A 20,538-nucleotide genomic window follows, 5' to 3' on the forward strand; every position below is an offset into this window, starting at 1 on the left:
TTTTTTAACTTTCTTCTCGCCTTTGTATCTTTTCACAACATAAACAACTACTAACAAGGTGATAAATAAAGAATCTCTCCCAGTCCTTTGTCTGAATATTCTCTTCTTCTATTTGTGTTCCTCCACTGTACGTTTGCACTGACCTCAGCACTTCATACCTCGCCTCTGGCCTTTCCTCACCTCCATGTGGGATCTGTCTCCCCCTGTCTCCCCCTGTCTCCCCCTGTCTCCCCCTGTCTCCCCCCTGTCTCCGCCCTCCTCCCTCCCGTATCTTGCTGTAGGGCACCAGGAACTGAAAACGAAGAGACTAAATGTTTTCGACTGTACGCTGCCAGAGGAAAAAAAAGAAGTGAAAGAAGTGTTTGGATTTCCCATGTGTTGTGTCAGACGTGGTTGTCTTGTTTATTTAAGTGTTTGCTATTTTTTTTTTCCACTGAGGAAGAGACAGACCGTTTATAACAACATGGGCTGCACAGTCTCAAAATGAGCAATGGCAAGATTCGTTATAAGAAGGCAAATCTTTATGTTATTGGCAGAGATCTAAAGATATGTCTGATTATTTCCGATGAGGGCTGTAGTTCTTTATTCGTCTGGTCGATTATTCAGGCGATGGATGTCTCAGTCAACCAATGTTTTTATTTGTCGACTAATTGTTTTAGGATGTATATGGACCTCAGCAGAATGGAGAAGTTAGCAGGAGTTATGGTTTAATCAGCATTTTCACTTTGCTTTAGCTTTGAACTTTTGCCAAATCCATGCCACACCCCCTTATAGTGGACAAATTGATGCACAGGAAATGTCTTTAAAAAAGACTTTCTTTTGTCGTACCACATCCTTATTCCTGATGTAGCCTTGGTTTTGTCCTGTTCTAGTCCTGTTTTTGTCCTGTTCTAGTCCTGGTATTGTCCTGTTCTAGTCCTGTTTTTGTCCTGGTCTAGTCCTGTTTTTGTCCTGGTCTAGTCCTGTTTTTGTCCTGGTCTAGTCCTGGTTTTGTCCTGTTCTAGTCCTGGTTTGGTACTATTCAAGTCCTGTTTTTGTCCTGGTCTAGGTCTGTTTTTGTCCTGGTCTATTCCTGGTTTGGTCCTGTTCTAGTCCTGTTTTTGTCCTGTTCTAGTCCTGTTTTTGTCCTGTTCTAGTCCTGTTTTTGTCCTGTTCTATTCCTGGTTTTTTCCTGTTCTAGTCCTGGTTTGGTCCTATTCAAGTCCTGGTTTTGTCCTGGTCCAGTCCAGATTTAGTTCTGGGTTCCGTCCTAATTTAAGTGTGGTCTTTGTGAATGCATCTTTTTTTTTTTTTTATAATGACTGGAAACATTACGCATTGCTTGTTTTCACACCCAGCTGTAACTCGAATAAGAACAAATCCAAAAGCCATTCTCTGTCCCGCACTGTAAATCTCTTACTTCCTTTTAAATTAATATGTAATCTAAAAGAGTGGGCCCGGATCCAAAGCAAATGCACAGCCTCAGCGCGTTAATATTGTGCGTGTTACATGCTGTTTGCTTTGGGGGCGGGGGGCAGATCGTGTGGTTAGGATGAGATTCACGAGGCCGGATGGGACGGAGGAGGGATGAGAAGAACAGCGGAGGAAGAGGAGCAGGACGCATCAGGGTCAACGGACTGTTTTATGTAACTGCATCTCATCACAGCAGCGTGGACCAAACAGACACTATAAATATACAGGACGTCTACAGTGGAAGTTTTCAAACAAGGGCTGCAAGATTAATCGAATACAAATTTAAATAGAAGATGCAATTAGCAAAACTTTTTTTACGTTTTCCTCCACAAACAACTAAATATCGTGTTTCAAGCTGATGCTAAACTTGTTTTTTGTGTTGTTCTTAGTCTTTGTTTTTATAGTCTTTGTTCTATAGATCACGCTTTTGTGTTAATGTGTTTTTAAACGCTTTCGTCTTCGTGCTTCTAATAATAAAAGGTGAAACTGGCATTGTGTTCACTGCAGTGGCAATTTCACCAACGGCTAAGCTCTGCTCCACTTCACATCCCAGTGTTTATGAATTCTTAACCAAGAATTTATTTTCATGTTTACTTTAAATGTACATGAGATTTGTTGCAACTTACCAACCATGAAACAGTTTTGTTTATGTTATTCCTGACAGTTATTTCATCTCAAGTTATAGAACTTTCTCTGTATGTCAGGTTTTTAGGAACATAACGGTAGTTGCTGCAGAAAATACTATGATGAACAATATTGAAACCACTGATGTATAGTAACTTAACCATGAAATAAATACAATGAGATGCATTCAATTATTGAACACAATGAAACACTTGAGTATTTAGTATATGTAATGAATCATATATGTTTATTCAACACCTCAAATGTTATTTTACAACTACAAACGTGAAAGTTCTCCACTAGTGCAAAGAAAAACATGGACACAATAAACATTGAGCTCCAAAAAATATTGTTCCATCTTTCATTATGGAACGATGGGTCAATATAGTTATTTTGGCGCTGGCATACTTACTTTGAAATGTTGATTAATATGCAGCATCCCTGATATAAATGAATAAATAGAAGTACAACAGGCCTACGTTCCTTTATCAAAATATCAGGTTTGAATTACCCTCAACAATGCATGTACATATCTTGAGTAATCACCTTGGATTCCTGCAGACTATTGCGCATTATGGAAATGAAGGTCTATCCCAAGCAGCTCTAGGCTAGTATTACGGGAAATTAGGTTGTGTTGACAGGAATCATTTAATTGAGTTTTAAGCAGAAAATCACACTTTGCAGCGTCTTTCATCTGCTGTCATTTTGTCAATTAGAGAGCGTGCACGTGTGAGTGTGCGTGTTTCTTTGTCTGTGGAGAAAAAAAACTAGGGGTGTTTCCGAGATGGTTCAAGTCTGCACACGCCCGGACGGTTTGAGCCTCGCATTGAGTTTCAGGGTGCAGTTCAAAGACACACATTTTTTGGAGGATTAGCCCCAAGGCTTCCCAACAGTAGCTTAATTCAAATGATCTTTAAGTCTGTGTACACATATTTCATTTGTATGAGTTTAAACAAGAAACATTATTGTCTTTCATCATCCAAGTACCGCTATCTCCCCTTGCTTTCATTTCAAATATTCCACTTGTAATCCACCTGACCCCTTTTCTGGACCTTTCTCTTCTCATCCCACATTTGACACGAGGTCACTTTGAAGTTACAGGAGTTACAATAAAACGTCCTTCTTTTCTTGTTCCCTTCAGAGTTGACGCCGCCGTTTGAGAATGCACAAGACCCATCAAACCTTCCCGCACTGATGTAGTGACACAGATGATGCTGCAGCTTCATCAAAGGTATGAATACCACTTGGAGTTTCTGCCCTTTGACAAGACTATGATCCAAAATGTAGTGAATGACTCAGGACTAGTTGCGCTGGTGTCCCTATGACTCTACTTTCTCTGGAATTATGTTGGAAGATGACAAAAACAAGACTGACTATGGTTTCCTGTCATTCTGCTCGTAAAAAAATGTCAGCAGTTGGATAATTCTTTGTGAGTCCCAGTTGACCAACTTTCCAGTAAATAATTACATCTTTAGACTGTTATTTGGTCAAGACAGTGCACGTTAATGACAAATGAAACAAAGGAAGCTGCTTTGCATACAGCGGCAGATGTACATTGTAATTTCTGATTACGCTCCGGCAAATAGCTTTCATCACATGATTTTCTTTCTTTCTCTGGACACGATGGACGAGTTTTCACCTGTTTTTTCACGTTCACATTCACAAGAACACTCGATCTCAATGAGTTCTTCCTGGTCAAATAAAGGTTAATAAATAAATAATGTACAAATAAAACACCCCTGTGTACATGGCCACTGGGTGACTGGGTGGGTGAAATGCCTTGTCCAAGGACACAACCGGTGTATGCACTTCATACACTGCCTTACCACTATGGCACCTGGTCTCCCATCCTGGACTCGCCAGACCCAACCCTGCTTAGCTTGATAGATGCTTGGCCATAGCAAAGGTGACCAATAATCATGAAATAATGATAATATATAAAGGCTTTTTTCTAGTAATTTAATGCATCGTCCATTCACTTCTTCAACAAACAATAGTAAACAATCATATTTAGAAACTATAGTCATATATGTTTAACTACTGATCCTGATCCTGTTTCATTCTGCATAAAAGCTGCTGCTGTGCAAACAAAATACATGTGATTATTTTATTTGTTGTGTTGTTTTTATAGTTCTGTTCTACAGGATCACGCTTTTGAGTAACTACATAGGGATTCAAACTAAAATTCTGTTATGTTCATGTGTTTTCAAACGCTTTCGTCTTCATACTTCTCATAATAAAAGGTTGCAAGAGTCTGAAGTGTGGCATATGCAAGTCTGAAACTGGCACTGTGTTCACTACAGTGGCAATTTCACCAACGGCTAAGCTCTGCTCCACATCCCAGTGTTTATGAATTCTCAACCAAGAATCCATTTACAAGTTTACTTTAAATGTACATGAGAAATATGAGACAGAAGAAACACCTCAAGACTCCAGAGATGATCCTAAAGTTTATGTTTGCTGACTATTTTTCTGTATCTGTTGCAACTTATCGACCATGATGACTCAGAACTACTGGTACATGCACTGGTGTGTTCCTATGAATATACATTCTCTGGAATATGTCAGAAGATGATGAAAACAAGACTGACTATGGTTTACTGTCATTGTGCTCGTAGAAAAATGTCAGCAGTTAGATCATTCTTTGTAAGTCCCAGTTGACCAGTAAATAATTTCAGTATTAAAAGATAGAGGTCGTAGAAATGATGCGTTTATTTGGTCAAGATAGTGCACGTTAATGAAAAATGAAACAACAAAAGCTGCAAGCTGCATAAAGTAGCAGATACGTTTGGGCAAATAGCCTTCATCACATCATCTTCTTTTCTCACGTTCACATTCACAAGAACGCTCTCATTCATACTTGAAAAAGAGGTCTCGATCCCAATGAGGTGAAGGTTAATAAATAAATAATGGACAAATAAAACACCCCTGTGTACATGCATGGCCACTGGGGGAAGGGTGAGTGAAGTGCCTTGCCCAAGGACACAACCGGTGTATGCACTTTAGCACCTGATATTGTCTCCCATCCTGTCCTCGCCAGACCCAACCCTGCTTAGCTTACAGATTGGGCATCGCAAAGGTGACCAATAATCATTAAATGATTATAATGTATATCGTATTTTCCTATAAGCTGCACCCTTTTTCATAGTTTTGGCCGGGGTGCGACTTATATTTATATTTATACTTATATACTTTTTTGGCTGGTGCGACTTATAGCCCGGAAAACACGGTATCGGCTTTTTTCTAGTAATTTAATGTATGCAATGTAATTTTACTTAGTAAACAATCATATTCAGAAAAGGCATATACACGTGTAGCTAAAAATGACCATATGTCTCTTAAATATTCTTATTCAGTTTCATTTCATTACAGTTGAATCATGGGAAACGTGGAGAGCCAGAACGGCGAGCTGTACCGCGATGCGTCGGGGCACATTTCCCGCAAACAAACGTCCCGCTCCCTCCGCCTCGGCACCAAACAGCCCGCCATCACACGGCGCTCCAGACTGTCCTCCTCCGTCAAACAAGAACACAGGAACTCCGAGGCCTCGACGCGCTCCTCCAGCACACCCAGTATCCCCCAATCCTTAGCGGAGAACGGGATTGACCCCTTCGACGCTCCGGATGGATTTGGCGATTTCGGGATCAACCCTCATTGGACGCAGCGGATGGCCATGACGTTGCGGCCGGAGTCGTTCCAACAGGATGACGATAATCTAGCCACGCCCACGCCGGAGACTTCCGAGGCGGACACAGTCGCCCCGGATGGAGGAGAGGATTCGATGGGGGAGGGGGACGACGATGGAGATGAGAGGTATATGCTGAGGATGAGCGAGGGGTCTCAAGATGGCGGCACTAGTTTCAAAAAGAAGCGCTCGAAGTCTGCAGATATGTGGAGGGAAGACAGTCTGGAGTTTTCTCTGTCAGACCTGAGCCATCTGACGAGCACTGAAGAGATCATCGATGGGGCCGAAGAAGAGGAGGAGTTCACGCATCCCAGAGGCAACACAGGTGAGAAGGGCGCGGCCTGTAGTAATCAGGGGTAAATAAACATGATCAGAGGACAATAAAACATACATATTTACTATTCTTATTATTTATGAATTACTTCTTCACTAAGAATATGAAATATGAAAGTATTGAATCACCTGTAGGACCGGGACTGGCCCAGATGGCACCCTGGAAAAAAAAGCCTGGACACGCCTCTGAATCACTGTATTTAAGTTTATTGTCGTTTAGACGTTTAGAGTCAAGAAAGTCGGTTTCATTTCGATTCTATAACAATTCCAAACAAAAAGGAACAATGATTAATGATAATACTGTTGCCCTTGCTCTTTCACAACAAATTGCCTCTAAACCATGATGTCGGTGTAATCTCTCATTCGTCCAGGCGTGTTCCATAGTAGAAAAAGCTTCAGTTGTAGTCATCTGGACTCAGTTTGAAAAAATAGACGTTTCGACTCTCATCCAAGAGTCATTGTCAATAAAAGAATTTAGATCGAGAACTCCGATATTAATACTGTTCTGTGGTAAGACCCGCCCATTGGGAGGAGCCTTCCTGAAGTAGAAAGAGTTGTTTGTTTCAACAGAAACTCCCCCCTTGTATCTACCGAGCTAGCCTATTCAGAATTTTAATGGCCTATTAGAATCCTCTTTGTCTTTGTGAGACCCTGGCTCAACCACCCTGAGTACCTGATTAGCATCTAAATGTCCTGGTCCTGGTCCTCTACCTTTCCAGGGGTTCAGTATACCATTATAGATACCAGGAAGATTGAATCTGAGCCCTCCATTTCTGTTTAAAGGTCTTTCTTTTTTAACAAAAATAGCTTCCTTGACTCCTCTTTCAAACCATCTTTTCTCCCTGCTTAAAACCTTCACCTCACCGTCTTCAAACGAGTGATTAGAGGCTTCAAGATGGAGATGCACGGCACTCTGAGGTCCTGAACTTGTATTTCTTCTGTGCTGATAAAGCCTCTTGTGTAGAGGCTGTTTCGTCTCACCTATGTACCGTTCTTTACAGCTTTCTTCACTGCATTGGATCGAATAAACTACATTGCTCTGTTTTTGAGTCGGCAACTTGTCATTAGGATGAACCAGTTTTTGTCTTAAAGTGTTTCCTGGTTTAAAATAAACAGGGACTTCGTGTTGTCTAAAAATTCTCTGCAGTTTTTCCGACAGGCCAGACACATAAGGGATAGAAACACTCTTCCTTCTCTGTTCAGTTTCCCTTTTGTCCTGCTTCTTGGTTCTCTTCACTCTGTTGAGAGCCCAAGCAGGGTAACCACAGGCTGAGAGGGCATTTCGGACATGTTTTTCCTCTTTCTTCTTGCCCTCTGAGCTGGTGGGCACACCTTGAGCTCTGTGTTGTAAGGATCTGATCACACCCAGCTTGTGCTGTAGTGGGTGGTTGGAACCAAAGAGCAGGTACTGGTCCGTGTGTGTAGGTTTCCTATATACGTCTATTTGGAGTTTCCCGTCCTCTCCTCTGATCGTGGAACAATCAAGAAAGGCCAAGCGATTCTCCTTAGCGTCTTCTCTTGTAAACCTGATATGTGGGTCCACAGCATTGATGTGATCAGAGAAGGTTTCCAGTTCTTGTTCCTTGATTGTTACAAACGTATCATCGACATAGCGAAGCCACAGTTTTGGGGCTATGCCTGAGAATGAGGCCAGTGCCTTCTTCAAGAAGGCACTGGCCTCATTCTGAGCCCACCAGAGAATTTTTAGACAACACGAAGTCCCTGTTTATTTTAAACCAGGAAACACTTTAAGACAAAAACTGGTTCATCCTAAGGACAAGTTGCCGACTCAAAAACAGAGCAATGTAGTTTATTCGATCCAATGCAGTGAAGAAAGCTGTAAAGAACGGTACATAGGTGAGACAAAACAGCCTCTACACAAGAGGCTTTATCAGCACAGAAGAAATACAAGTTCAGGACCACAGAGCGCCGTGCATCTCCATCTTGAAGCCTCTAATCACTCGTTTGAAGACGGTGAGGTGAAGGTTTTAAGCAGGGAGAAAAGATGGTTTGAAAGAGGAGTCAAGGAAGCTATTTTTGTTAAAAAAGAAAGACCTTCTTTAAACAGAAATGGAGGGCTTAGGTTTCATCTTCCTGGTATCTATAATGGTATACTGAACCCCTGGAAAGGTAGAGGACCAGGACCAGGACATTTAGATGCTAATCAGGTACTCAGGGTGGTTGAGCCAGGGTCTCACAAAGACAAAGAGGATTCTAATAGCCCATTAAAATTCTGAATAGGCTAGCTCGGTAGATACAAGGGGGGAGTTTCTGTTGAAACAAACAACTCTTTCTACTTCAGGAAGGCTCCTCCCAATGGGCGGGTCTTACCACAGAACAGTATTAATATTGGAGTTCTCGATCTAAATTCTTTTATTGACAATAACTCTTGGATGAGAGTCGAAACGTCTATTTTTTCAAACTGAGTCCAGATGACTACAACTGAAGCTTTTTCTACTACTTTCTAAACCATGATCATTTTTTTACCTGGCTCCCTTAGATATTGTACGCCCATAAAACAGAATCATGAATATTATCATCTGAAAACAATTGCCCAGCAGTTTATTGTCACAAAACCACAAAATATTGAACATACAAATACAAAATCATAAAAATACATGAAGTAATCTCAACAACAAAACATTTTCATACTGTATTTCCCCCAAAAGGCTAATAGAAAAGACCTTTAAATGAATCTACAGATTATGCACAGGAAAGACAAATCATAAAGTAATGTTAATCCCCCACGAATGAAGGTTTCACAGCCTCCGTTTCTCGATGTAGTTAATTCTTAATAGATTTTGATGCTGTGCAAGAGCAGCGGGAAATCAACGGGACGGGAGGCTGCGGCTGCTTTAACTGCAAAGAGTCCACAGTTAAGTGTTCTCTGCATGTGGTCAGCCAACTCGCCCAGTGTAATGGACAGCCCTGAAGCACAGAATAAATCAAATACTCCAAAACTTCCATGCAAGGTTAATGAGAATTAAACGTGACAAAGTATGCGATAAAAGTGTAATTAGACGATGATGAGTCTATCTTACATCACTTTTATTTAACTAACTGGATTCCGCGTGACGCTGTTGCATTTACCGCCTGCGTGTGTGTGTCAGGATCGACAGAAAGGGCGTCGTCGCTGGACCATCTGTGCGGTCAGCAGAGCCCGGGCCTCAGAGGGCAGAGAAAACGCTTCACCAAAAACCGCAGCGAGCCCGACTGTGACGGCGACGAAGAGGAGGGCGAGGAGGGGCTCATGTCCCCCGCAGACGATGAGGGCGGCGGGTACGGGGCCTTCACTCTGCCCTGTCGGAGGTCTCACTGTCTCTCCGAAGGCCTGTCGGGGCTGGGGATGGCTGCTCCGCCCTGCCCCACCTTTCAAGGGCGGAGGGCACAGACCACACAGGTGAGTTCAATAGTTACAGTTCAATGACAATTTATAGCGCATTTAAGAGACAACAGAACACATACTGAAAAACAGACCCTCACACTGACAAAGTAGTAGAGTATTAAGAAGGATAATTGAAAACATGGAATGACTCGACCCATCCGGTTTTAGTCACGTTCATCCGAGCTCTTTGGTCGGGCAAATTTGAAAGGATTAGTTAGATGAAAAACATACATACAGCGTCACATAGACATTTTAAATACAGTACTCCATTGGCTTCCTTCAGCCTGGTCTGACAGTGCAGCACTTATTATTTCCACCAAACAACTGCTAAAGTGTTCTGTCGAAATTAAATCAAACTAACTGAATAAAAAGGTTATGATATTGTCAAATAAACAGGATACTTCATACATACGTCACATGTAGTTTGACTTTTCTGGAAAAGAAATAGAACTGAAACGACTCATTGTTGCTGCCTACAATTCTCACCTCACGATTATTATTATTATTTTTTTTCAGTTTTTATGACTAAATTGCAAAAAATTGGTTAAAAGAAAAAACAAAAAGACACAAAAAACATGAGGTTAGTTGTGGAGGATCCCGTATGTAACCTGCAGGAGCCTCTGGTCATAGCCATGATGGACAGGAAGAGCGATTAGTAACATGTAAATAAACTCTTACTTAGTTCAAACTTGGGGCACGTGTGGTACATGCTCTTCCATTGACCATTGCCAAACTTTTTTATTATAATCAGTTCCAGCTTTGTGTTTTACAAGTCTTGCCTGACCCCCAAAAAGGAACTAATATTATTTATACGTTTCCTCAAGAGCAATGACTCTCCCGACTGCAGCATGGTGGAAGGTCAAAGTTCACAGCTCAGAGAGAGAACACAACCCAAACCAGAAACACAAACTAATGACTACCAGAGACTTTTACTGTGTGTGGTCTGCTCTTCACGTAGTGTATAGACGTCCAGGAGGCACTGACCTGGTTTCCTGTAACAGTCTCTGTCAAGCTGATTGTTAGCTTCAGTCCTAACGTTGGATTTCCTTAGAAGGTCAAAACAACCTTTTACAATGCATCTACTAAGCCTTAGAGTGGATAAAGTTGCACAGGCTTAAAATCTTTAGCTGTCTCTTGTTTTATTTATGCAATAGCAGAAAAATGGTACAAAAATAGCAGGCAGGGTTTTCTTTCAGCCCTCGCCCGGCTCCGTGGACTGCACTGCCTCCTAAGTGCTCATTATACATTTATCTTGGCGAGTTGAGGGAGTCGTTTGATGAAATAAAAATAAACATCACAACACAGCGAAACAAAGAGAAGTGCTAAAACACAAAGTACTGTTCAGAAAAGAGACCGTCTGAGGCAAAAAGGACAAAACGTTTCATGTGAATATGTTTAGCTGACGTGATGAAAGTTTTTAAAAACTGAAGATTTGTAAATATTTTTTTTATCCTCTGGAGGAATGGTAGTAGTTATAGTTGTAGCAATAGTAATGATAGAAGTAGTATTTCTGTAGTTAAGTAGTATTTTCAGTTTTTCCAATTTATAGTTCCATTTACTTGATTAATTACTAGACATGATATAATAATAAGAGCAATGGTAAAATGATTCTAAATAGCAGTAAAAGATAGCAAAAGAGATCAAAACATACAGCGTTGTATTATGTACAAGTAAATTAAATATTGTAAATATAAAATAGATCTAACGCGTCCTCTAGGCTTGGGATGGGATAAGATCTCGAGTCACAACCTTTCACAGGATAAATTAGCCACAAGATGCACACATGAAATGAATAAACACATGTAGAGTAATCTCATGTAGAGTAATCTCATTCCATGTATTCCCCTTTGTCTTTACATCTGGCACTAGCAAAAATAAACGCTATAATTACAACAAACATCTCGTTCTCATGGAGCCAATCTCGTGTGTCGTCTTGTGGGAAATGCGTCTCGTTCCGTTCCATATGTATGTATGTATACATATACATACATACATATGTATGTATGTGTAATGGAAATACAAGTGGAAAACTGAAACACTCACAATAACAGCTGTAGGACCCATAATACTAATAGTACACACACAATAAGTAGTATTGTTCTGGTTCTCGGTGAGAGAAGAGAGTGAGTGGTGGTATAGTTTTGCCAGCCAATTTTTAAAGGTGTCCAAATTTAGGTTTAGAACAACTTAATTTGATCAACCCTAATCCTAACCTGAAAAAAACATTATTCGTCGTCATATTTTGTGGCAAAATGTCACTTGTCACTTGTAATATTGCCTTGAAGTACCAGTTTATACCACATACTCTGGACAAACATGATTGTATTGTTTTACAGGACATCTCCGGCGTTCTAGGCGAAGGCAGTGAATACGGCGACAGTGGCATTGACGGCGTTACCGCGGAGATGGACGGAGAGGCGGAGCTCCTGTCGCGCCGCTGTAAGGCCATGTCCACCTCCTTCTCCGTGTACTCAGCGGCGGACAGCAGTATCTTCAACGGCAGCGACAGCGGCAGCAGCAGCGCCGGAGGAGGAGACGGACGAGGGGGCGAAGGAGGCCGAGGAGGGATCTATGAGAACTTCCGCAAAGAGTTAGACAATCAAGCATGGGTAAGTTCACAGATACTGAAAAATACAACGTGAAATACATTTAATCCGACACATTGCAGTGCAGGTCATTAAGACAAGAACTAAAACCTATGCAATGTGAAATTTGAATGTGAAAAAGTCCTTATCATGTTGCATAAAACATCCAATCCAAAAGCTGAAACCCAAAAATACACAACAAATCCACTTAGAAGACAGTACAGGCTTCAAGGGAAACAACTTTGGATGATTAGAAGAACGTCTATGATCTTATGAAGGCCAAATGTAGTGTCTGCATTAACAGTCAGTGGTGGTCTGAGGGGCCAGCTTCACTTCCATCTTTCTACTGCAGTTGTGGTTACAAAAGTATAAACTGGAGTGAATGAATAAGTCATTCTAATGTGCTTTGAACATCTCCACAGACACTGTTCATAACCATGATTATTATTACATGAAAACAGCTGATTCATTCACTTGTCATGCACTACATCCTTTCAGTGATTGGCTTGTTACGCTTTGTTTGTCAAATAAAGCATCCGCGCAATCATTTACTAGTACAAAATCCCACGTTTAAACGGGGCAAACCTCCAGTGTGAACTCTGAGGACTTTTCATCATCATCCTGATTGGAGGTTAGACGTTGATCCGAACACTGTTTGTGCCGTGGTAGACTCACTTGGGCAGAGACTGCACAGAGGAGGGCGGCTCTGCGGTGAGCGATGAGCGGAGCAGCACCCTCAGCAGCGCCTATCCGTCCGACCCCGGGGTCGGCTCGCCCCAAGGCACCGTCCGAAAGGCTGGAGCGCTGTCCGTCAAGAACTTTCTGGTTCATAAGAAAAACAAAAAGGTGGAGACAGCCACAAGACGCAAATGGAAACGCTATTGGGTCTCACTAAGAGGTAATATCGTACGTTATTGTCTGTTTGTTATGTACCTTAAAGTGTTTAGAGTTAGCTAAATGCTGCAAATATTACATCATATAATAGTAAAAAGCTAATTGCTAAACTTATTGGTATTTAATTAAGCTTAGTTAAGATTTATATTGCAATTCCTGTCTTACCTACCTATCTAAATCAAAAGCGGTTTGTATGAAAATATCAGCTTCTATTTACTTGAATGCATACCTCACAAATACTGCTTGCATAATAATATCTATATTATATCTAATCTAAATCTAATCTAAATCGAGTTGGACAAATAACGCTCTACCTTCTCTCTACAATTTTCCATCAGCTGCTTGTCTCTCTAAAACATGCAATTTACTCATGGCGGCCATAAAACTGCCCCCTTTGTGTCATTTTACCACCGTCTTGTTACTCTCAGATTAATAACCTCACCTTGGCCTCGCCTGTTAAATCCCCGCCTCGTGCTGGAGTCGGGCTGTTATCACGTCAGTCCAACCACCGTCTGTGCCCTTGGTTCCCATCTCCACTCACCCCCCCTCACCCCGCTCACGTGTGGCCCACAATTTAATTTTACAGCTCCACTCGCGCGTAATCCAATTCTGTCCCCTTCAAATGCACGAGACGGAGCATCTGCGGCCACGTTCCTGTCTGTCACCTCGACTGTCCTTAAACGAATAACTGCACTGTCCACCTGACCCCAGCTCGTGTTTTCCTTCCCGTTTGCCTCTGTTATTGTTGAGAAATTGTGTTCAGTATTAGGTCATAACTCCTCTAACGTGCTTACCAAGGAAATTTCATAGATTGCTTTTTTTCCCTTTTCTAAATGAATTCAGTGTCAGTAATGACTTTGCCTTTGTTTCTCAAGGTTGCACATTGTACCTGTATGAAACGGACGGCCGGTCGGGGATAGACCACAACAGCACGCCTAAGCACGCGCTGTGGGTGGAGAACAGCATCGTACAGGCCGTGCCCGAACATCCCAAGAAGAACTTTGTCTTCTGCCTCAGTAACTCGATTGGAGACGCATTCCTCTTCCAGGTGAGAGACGCTGCTATTCCAAACATGCCTGTTACACAACATTGTTCACAACATGCCACATACTAAGCATAAGTGAAGCATCTTGGTCTTGTTGAAGTTACACGCTGGTGTATCTGGGTTCCTCTTCAGTGGTTGGTATGACACGGAGCAAATCTTGGCTGTGGATTGGGATGATTCTCGTTTTCATGATAAAAATTCCAGACTCTTCTACTTTTCGAGAAGCATGGAAAGACCCTGTGCGTATATATCATTGTTTGAGAGCTACTGGTCCGTAACAAACCATTTTGATTTAACTGCTGCTTTTATTGTTTTCATTAAAGAGTGTTTAATGTAATATGGGACATTAAGCTCCCAAAAGAGGAAGACGGATGCGAACAAAAGGGTTCCTCATTTCCCCCGGCGACTCTCTGTGAGCGAACACATGTACATGACATTTAGCTGCGCGTGTTTGTTTTCAGTGTGACATGTTTAAAGGCCACGCTGTCCGGAGTGACAGTGATATCCACAGCAGGGCCCATTGTGCGATGTTAAATTATATCTGTTTGTATTCACGACTGCTGTCCTCAGTGACACCCAATCAATGCACGAGGAGATAAGTTATATACGGTGATGAATGTGTTATAATGGCCACGGTTCCCCAGAGAGACGCTGTGGCGTGTGCATCACATCAGTTTTCCGACAGTTTCCATCATTTCTACTGCGTTTATCTGCTGATATTTAGAGCTCAACTGTTCATTTTCTAACCGTCTCTAATGTGGAAGAGGACTCTATTGATCTCACAGAGAAATTGATTTGTTTTGGCCACTCTTAATTAAATTGTGCAGATAAAAAAGATCAAAAATGAAATAAAACTGTTTCGATAAAACATCCAGATGCGATAACACAAGAACGATATACTAACAATGAATTAAAGAGCAGAAATGTTACAATGAAACATTTACGAACGTGTCCAGTTTCAGCAAAAGCATAATATATTAAGTTTAAAAAGTACATACATTGCAATTGTAAGAAGATTCACTGTCAAAAAATCGAATAATGAGCCTCACTCCTCCTCAGACCTCGAGTCAGACGGAGCTGGAGAACTGGATCACCGCGATCCACTCGGCCTGTGCCACGGCTCTGGCCCGACAGCATCACCGGGACGACACGGTGCGGCTGCTCCGGACCGAGATCCGGAAGCTGGAGCAGAAGATCGACATGGACGAGAAGATGAAGAAGATGGGAGACATGCAGCTGTCCACGGTCACCGACACCAAGAAGAGGAAGACCATTCTGGAGCAGGTTTGACGCGCAATTTAATCATTCCCTGCGTATATTAATAAATAAAATGAAAATAAGATGGAATGATGAGAAATCTGCAAAAGGTTATGGGGAAGTTTTGATGGTTTTTGAAGGTTTAAAGTTCAAATGTTTTGAACTGCCTTTCATCCAATATAGTTCACAATTAAAAATACATTTGTTTTAATCGTTGTTTTTTCCCCGCTGTTATGAATATTTGAGAATTGAAGTACAAAATAGTTACTCCATGACAACGTCTGCATTGGCCAATCTTGTTTAGTCTACGCTCCAGCTCCTCAGAGTGTTTTATGGCCACGTTCTTTTTAAAACTTTCAATAAACGTCTTTACTACATGTCGTCATCTCAACAGACTGTTCAGCCCAGGTGTTTCCAAATGCATAACCTTTTCTTCTCATTCATAATTGTGCAAATGCCACACAAAGACATGTCAATGATGTTTAAATGTGCACATGCAAGTAAACGCCAGTGACTTTAATTACAGTTCTGGTTCAGCTTGAATCAGGTTTGTTCACTTTGGGAGAAACTTTAAGCACAAAAGCCTCATACTTAATCCGTGCGTGTCTGGATGTGTTCGTAAATCACGTTGAATGCACTAACCTTTTTGTATGTACACACTAAAATAGAGCCTGAGAATTTGCCTTCACATAATAGACCTTCCTGTTTGAGCAGGTCTGTGTTTCGTACATTTTGAGTCAATGAATGAACCATTAAAGCTCGGGAAGTTGGTCATTAAATGCACTCCCCCCAGAAATATTAGATTGTTGAAAAATTATATATTTATCGAGGTTTGATTAGTTTGAAAAAGTGTATTTAATGGACGAATCTGCCTGTTTTATTAGGGTTTCACAACTAAATGACATGATGTTACCTGGAACCTACATTGGTTTTCATAGTATACGCAAACTTGTTTTACCACTGGATTTAATTGATCAAAACTTCAAATCTGTCTGCTTTATTTTCTATTCATATGATTGAAACGTTACACAATGGTGCTAAAGGATGGTTTTCACAGATAAACAGCCGTAGCATCAGCCGTTGCAGTGTTTTCTCAGGCGTTAGTGCAGCTCGAGTCCAGTGAGTGTGTCATGTTGCCGTGTGCACCTCCCACAGTGTGATACATTGTGCACATCGCGGCAGGTCAGGGACCGGTGAGGGCTGTGTGTTTGTGAGCAATGCTTAGGCAACACTCCCACATCTCAGCACTTATTAGACCAACGCAGTAATCCACACTTGTATAACGAATGCTCCATTTAAAAAGGTTTGAAGGATATTTGCCAGCTGAGTGAAATAAACAACCTGCTGTCAGTCAGCCCAGGCTCGTAATAATGTTTCATGATCTCACAGTGGAGAGGAACATCACTTGAAATGGTAAAAGATAAAGTGCAGGAGATAAAACGTACGGATTATACAAAATAAGCAAAGATTCGAAACGTATCAAAACAAGTGCCAGAAATCAATGAAGACAAAGGCAAAGTTTCCAGCAGCAATGTGGAAACTGAATGAAAGCACCAAACTGAAATGGAAATTGTGAACAAAATACCGAGCAAGTTACATTAACTACGTTGTCCAGTTTATGCCGATAAATGACGATCGCATTTTGCCGTGTTTTCTTAACTTTTTTCTTTTTTCAAGAGGTTGTATAATCATCGATATGTTGTTGGCCTGTGTATCTTTGTGTTTCCTCAGATATTCCTGTGGGAACAAAACCTGGAGCGTTTCCATATGGATCTGTTCCGCTGCCGTTGCTACCTGGCCAGTCTGCAGGGGAGTGAGCCTCCCAATCCCAAACGTCTCCTGGGCTGTGCCTCACGGCCCTCCAAACTGGCTATGGGACGATTGGGCATCTTCTCTGTCTCCTCTTTTCATGCTCTGGTATGGTTTTTCAATACTAATACTACTGTTTCTCTTTTTCTACGCATTCCTGTCAATTACAGTCTGTGTTAACCTTTAGGAAAAGAGGAAACATCTGAACTCATTTTAATCTTTCCTGTAATTTGTACTTAAAAATATATGTTCTTCCTAAGACTTTTGCACAGTGTAATATCTTGTTCTAAAGTAACCCACATGACTCTTTACATGTACCAAAACTAATGGTTAATCAATTCTATGGGCTTGAATTAACATGACTTCTGAGCGTTACATAAGTTAGTTATCGTGAGAAAACAAACTATTGGATTTCCCATGATCACTAAGGAGCATAAACAGCTCTTTGATGATGAAACAAAAAGGTTTGTTATACACAAAATGTGACCAATAGTAAAGTACAGAGCAAGTTGTATTTCTTATCCCACAACACACACATGTTACCATCATCTCCATAGTCTCCACATGGATCACTATCAAACTGAGTGCAAAACAAAACAAAAATACCTCTTGCCAATATTTTGTAATTGATGATGACAGTTTCAGCCTGAGGCGCAGAGTCAACTCATTACCTCATGTTCAGTTCGCTTTTATTGACAGCTTGGCCTCCAGAGAATGTTCAAAATGAAACTCGGTATGGAAGGAATGATCAGTATGACGCTGGCATTTGACGTCCAGGAATTCAATAACCGTGAGACACTTTCACCTTAGACTCACCTGGTGGCGATCTCAGGTACTGACACTTAAAGGAGGTGTTCAAACTCACACATTCACCACGAGGAAATTGGGACTGAACCTGAAACAAAACCTGGATTAGATCAGGACTAAACAAGGACTAGAACAAGACCATTCCAAGTCCACATCAGCAGCAAGCAAGATTTATGTGTACAGCACAACTCATACACTGCAATACAAAGTGATTTACAATCATTAAATGCATCAAAATAAAATACAATACATCAAAGTACAATATAAAATTGTAAAAAACACATACAAAAGCAAATAACTAGTTTAAAGTTTTTTTAAAAGAGGAAAATGTAAATACAATTATTTTTCGTCACTAGATAAAACAAAACTAAACAAAACCATTTAACCCTAACCCCAGGAAGACTTTAACTCTGTAAAAATGAAACTAAAATTAAACTAAAATGGGCTCAATCGAAATAAGTGTGAATGCACCGTAATGCTGACAAAGTGAGTTATTAATTCATTGTGTTCTGATATTAAGGGTAACATGAAATTCCAAAGCATTGTGTTATTTTACATAATAAAAGTATGTTATTGCACCACCATAAAAGTAACATATAGCGCACCTTTAAATCAGGCTTTTACTTGATCTTACAGCATTACAGTGTTTGTGTGTGTTAAATTTCACCTGGAGAAACCCGCTGTTCCCCTGACACGAGCTGTCAAAGGTGGATGTATTCTTTTTGTGATTGGTGGATCAATACCTGCCCTGTCAGTGAGCCGCCATCCCTCAGGCTCTTTCCCACAAACAGGCTTAGCACCCTCTCCCCCGCTGCACCCCACTGCACCCCGCTACACCCCGCTGCACCCCGCACCCCCTGCCCACGTCCCCACATCCTTTGTCTCGTGTACTCTCTGTTGTTTGGTCTGCCCCCCTCCACATCTGTCTGTGTTTTATTACATCTCCACCAGATCAAAGTCTGGTATAAGCATTTCTCTTACCGCTGTTCACCAAATATCACCACGAGCAAACAATGCGTCGGTGAAACATAAGACAAGATAAAATATGCCTTTATTTGTCCACACACGAAATTCCGAAGTTGCAACGCAAATAGATACAGAAGAAAAGAACAGATAACTTATAGGAAGTTTTAAAAAACACTCTTATACTCTTATAAACAAAACTCCTATAGACAGAACATCTGGTATAGAGGGGGAAAAAATATAAAAGATAAAATAAAATAAAAATAGCAAGCATAAGACAAAATAATACTAATAATAGTAGTAAAGTAAACACTCTTATTTACATCAGTTCTATGCACATGAATATGCCATTATTGCGTGTGAGTATGACGTATTGCACATGATTAAGTCAGTATTGCACATTATTGTATTGCACATGATTAAGTCAGTACGGTTAAGTCAGTATGGTTAAGTCAGTATTGCACATGGTTAAGTCAGTATTGCACATGGGTATGACAGTATTGCACATGATTAAGTCAGTATTGCACATGGGTATGACAGTATTGCACATGGTTAAGTCAGTATTGCACATGATTAAGTCAGTATTGCACATGGTTAAGTCAGTATTGCACATGGGTATGACAGTATTGCACATGGTTAAGTCAGTATTGCACCTGGGTATGACAGTATTGCACATGGTTAAGTCAATATTGCACATGGGTATGACAGTATTGCACATGGTTAAGACAGTATTGCACATGGGTATGACAGTATTGTACATGGTTAAGTCAGTATTGCACATGGGTATGACAGTATTGCACATGGTTAAGTCAGTATTGCACATGGGTAAGTCAGTATTGCACATGGGTATGACAGTATTGCACATGGGTATGACAGTATTGCACACGGGTATGACAGTATTGCACATGGTTAAGTCAGTATTGCACATGGGTATGACAGTATTGCACACGGGTATGACAGTATTGCACATGGTTAAGTCAGTATTGCACATGGGTATGACAGTATTTCACATGGTTAAGTCAGTATTGCACATGGGTATGACAGTATTGCACGTGGTTAAGTCAGTATTGCACATGGGTATGGCAGTATTGCACATGATTAAGTCAGTATTGCACATGGGTATGGCAGTATTGCACATGGTTAAGTCAGTATTGCACATGGGTATGACAGTATTGAGTATTGCACATGGGTATGACAGTATTGCACATGGGTATGACAGTATTGTACATGTCCAGGGCGAACAGTGTTTGTTTGACAGCAGCAGAAGGACAGACCTGTGAAACGTCTCCATGGGCTTTAGTGTCGCCTGATTGAAAACTGTTCCTCAAGTTATTGCATTTTTAAAATCTCTTTACTCTGATCCTCATGACGGTGTTGGATTAGGACTGGGTCATTCATGTTTTGCTTGGATTGATAGATTACAAATTTCAATTCAATTTTATTCTTTCATTAAAAAAACACACACTTTCACTGACGAGTCCGGACCTCTAGATTTATGAGTCTCCAGTTGATCGTGATTCATGTTTGATTCATTTCACAGCGTTATATTTGATGTCTTGTTCATAAGAAATGTCTTCCATATTCTCTGGTACAGTTTAATTTTAAACATTTACAGTGTTCATAAAGTTATTTGGGTAGATCATTCATAATCTATTTAGTGGTTTAACATATATAGATGCATAGCTTATATATATTTTAG

The 20,538-nt window shown here is 40.9% G+C and overlaps 1 protein-coding gene across 1 annotated transcript in view; it reads left to right on the forward strand.

Annotated features, from left to right (window-relative positions):
- tiam1a (TIAM Rac1 associated GEF 1a) overlaps window positions 1–20,538 on the forward strand; it is a 73,393-nt gene that overhangs the window by 18,941 nt on the left and 33,914 nt on the right. Inside the window, exons 2-9 of the mRNA XM_072445950.1 lie at window positions 3,218–3,307; window positions 5,449–6,086; window positions 9,205–9,494; window positions 11,816–12,088; window positions 12,734–12,962; window positions 13,834–14,006; window positions 15,063–15,287; window positions 16,992–17,177. Coding sequence (XP_072302051.1) covers window positions 5,456–6,086; window positions 9,205–9,494; window positions 11,816–12,088; window positions 12,734–12,962; window positions 13,834–14,006; window positions 15,063–15,287; window positions 16,992–17,177 — 2,007 coding nt within the window. The 5' untranslated portion in view covers window positions 3,218–3,307; window positions 5,449–5,455. The remainder of the gene's footprint in view (window positions 1–3,217; window positions 3,308–5,448; window positions 6,087–9,204; window positions 9,495–11,815; window positions 12,089–12,733; window positions 12,963–13,833; window positions 14,007–15,062; window positions 15,288–16,991; window positions 17,178–20,538) is intronic.

Source organism: Eucyclogobius newberryi, unplaced genomic scaffold (assembly GCF_026437365.1).
Source record: "Eucyclogobius newberryi isolate DKJ021-1_F unplaced genomic scaffold, fEucNew1.0.hap1 SCAF_15, whole genome shotgun sequence".
NCBI lineage: Eukaryota > Metazoa > Chordata > Actinopteri > Gobiiformes > Gobiidae > Eucyclogobius > Eucyclogobius newberryi.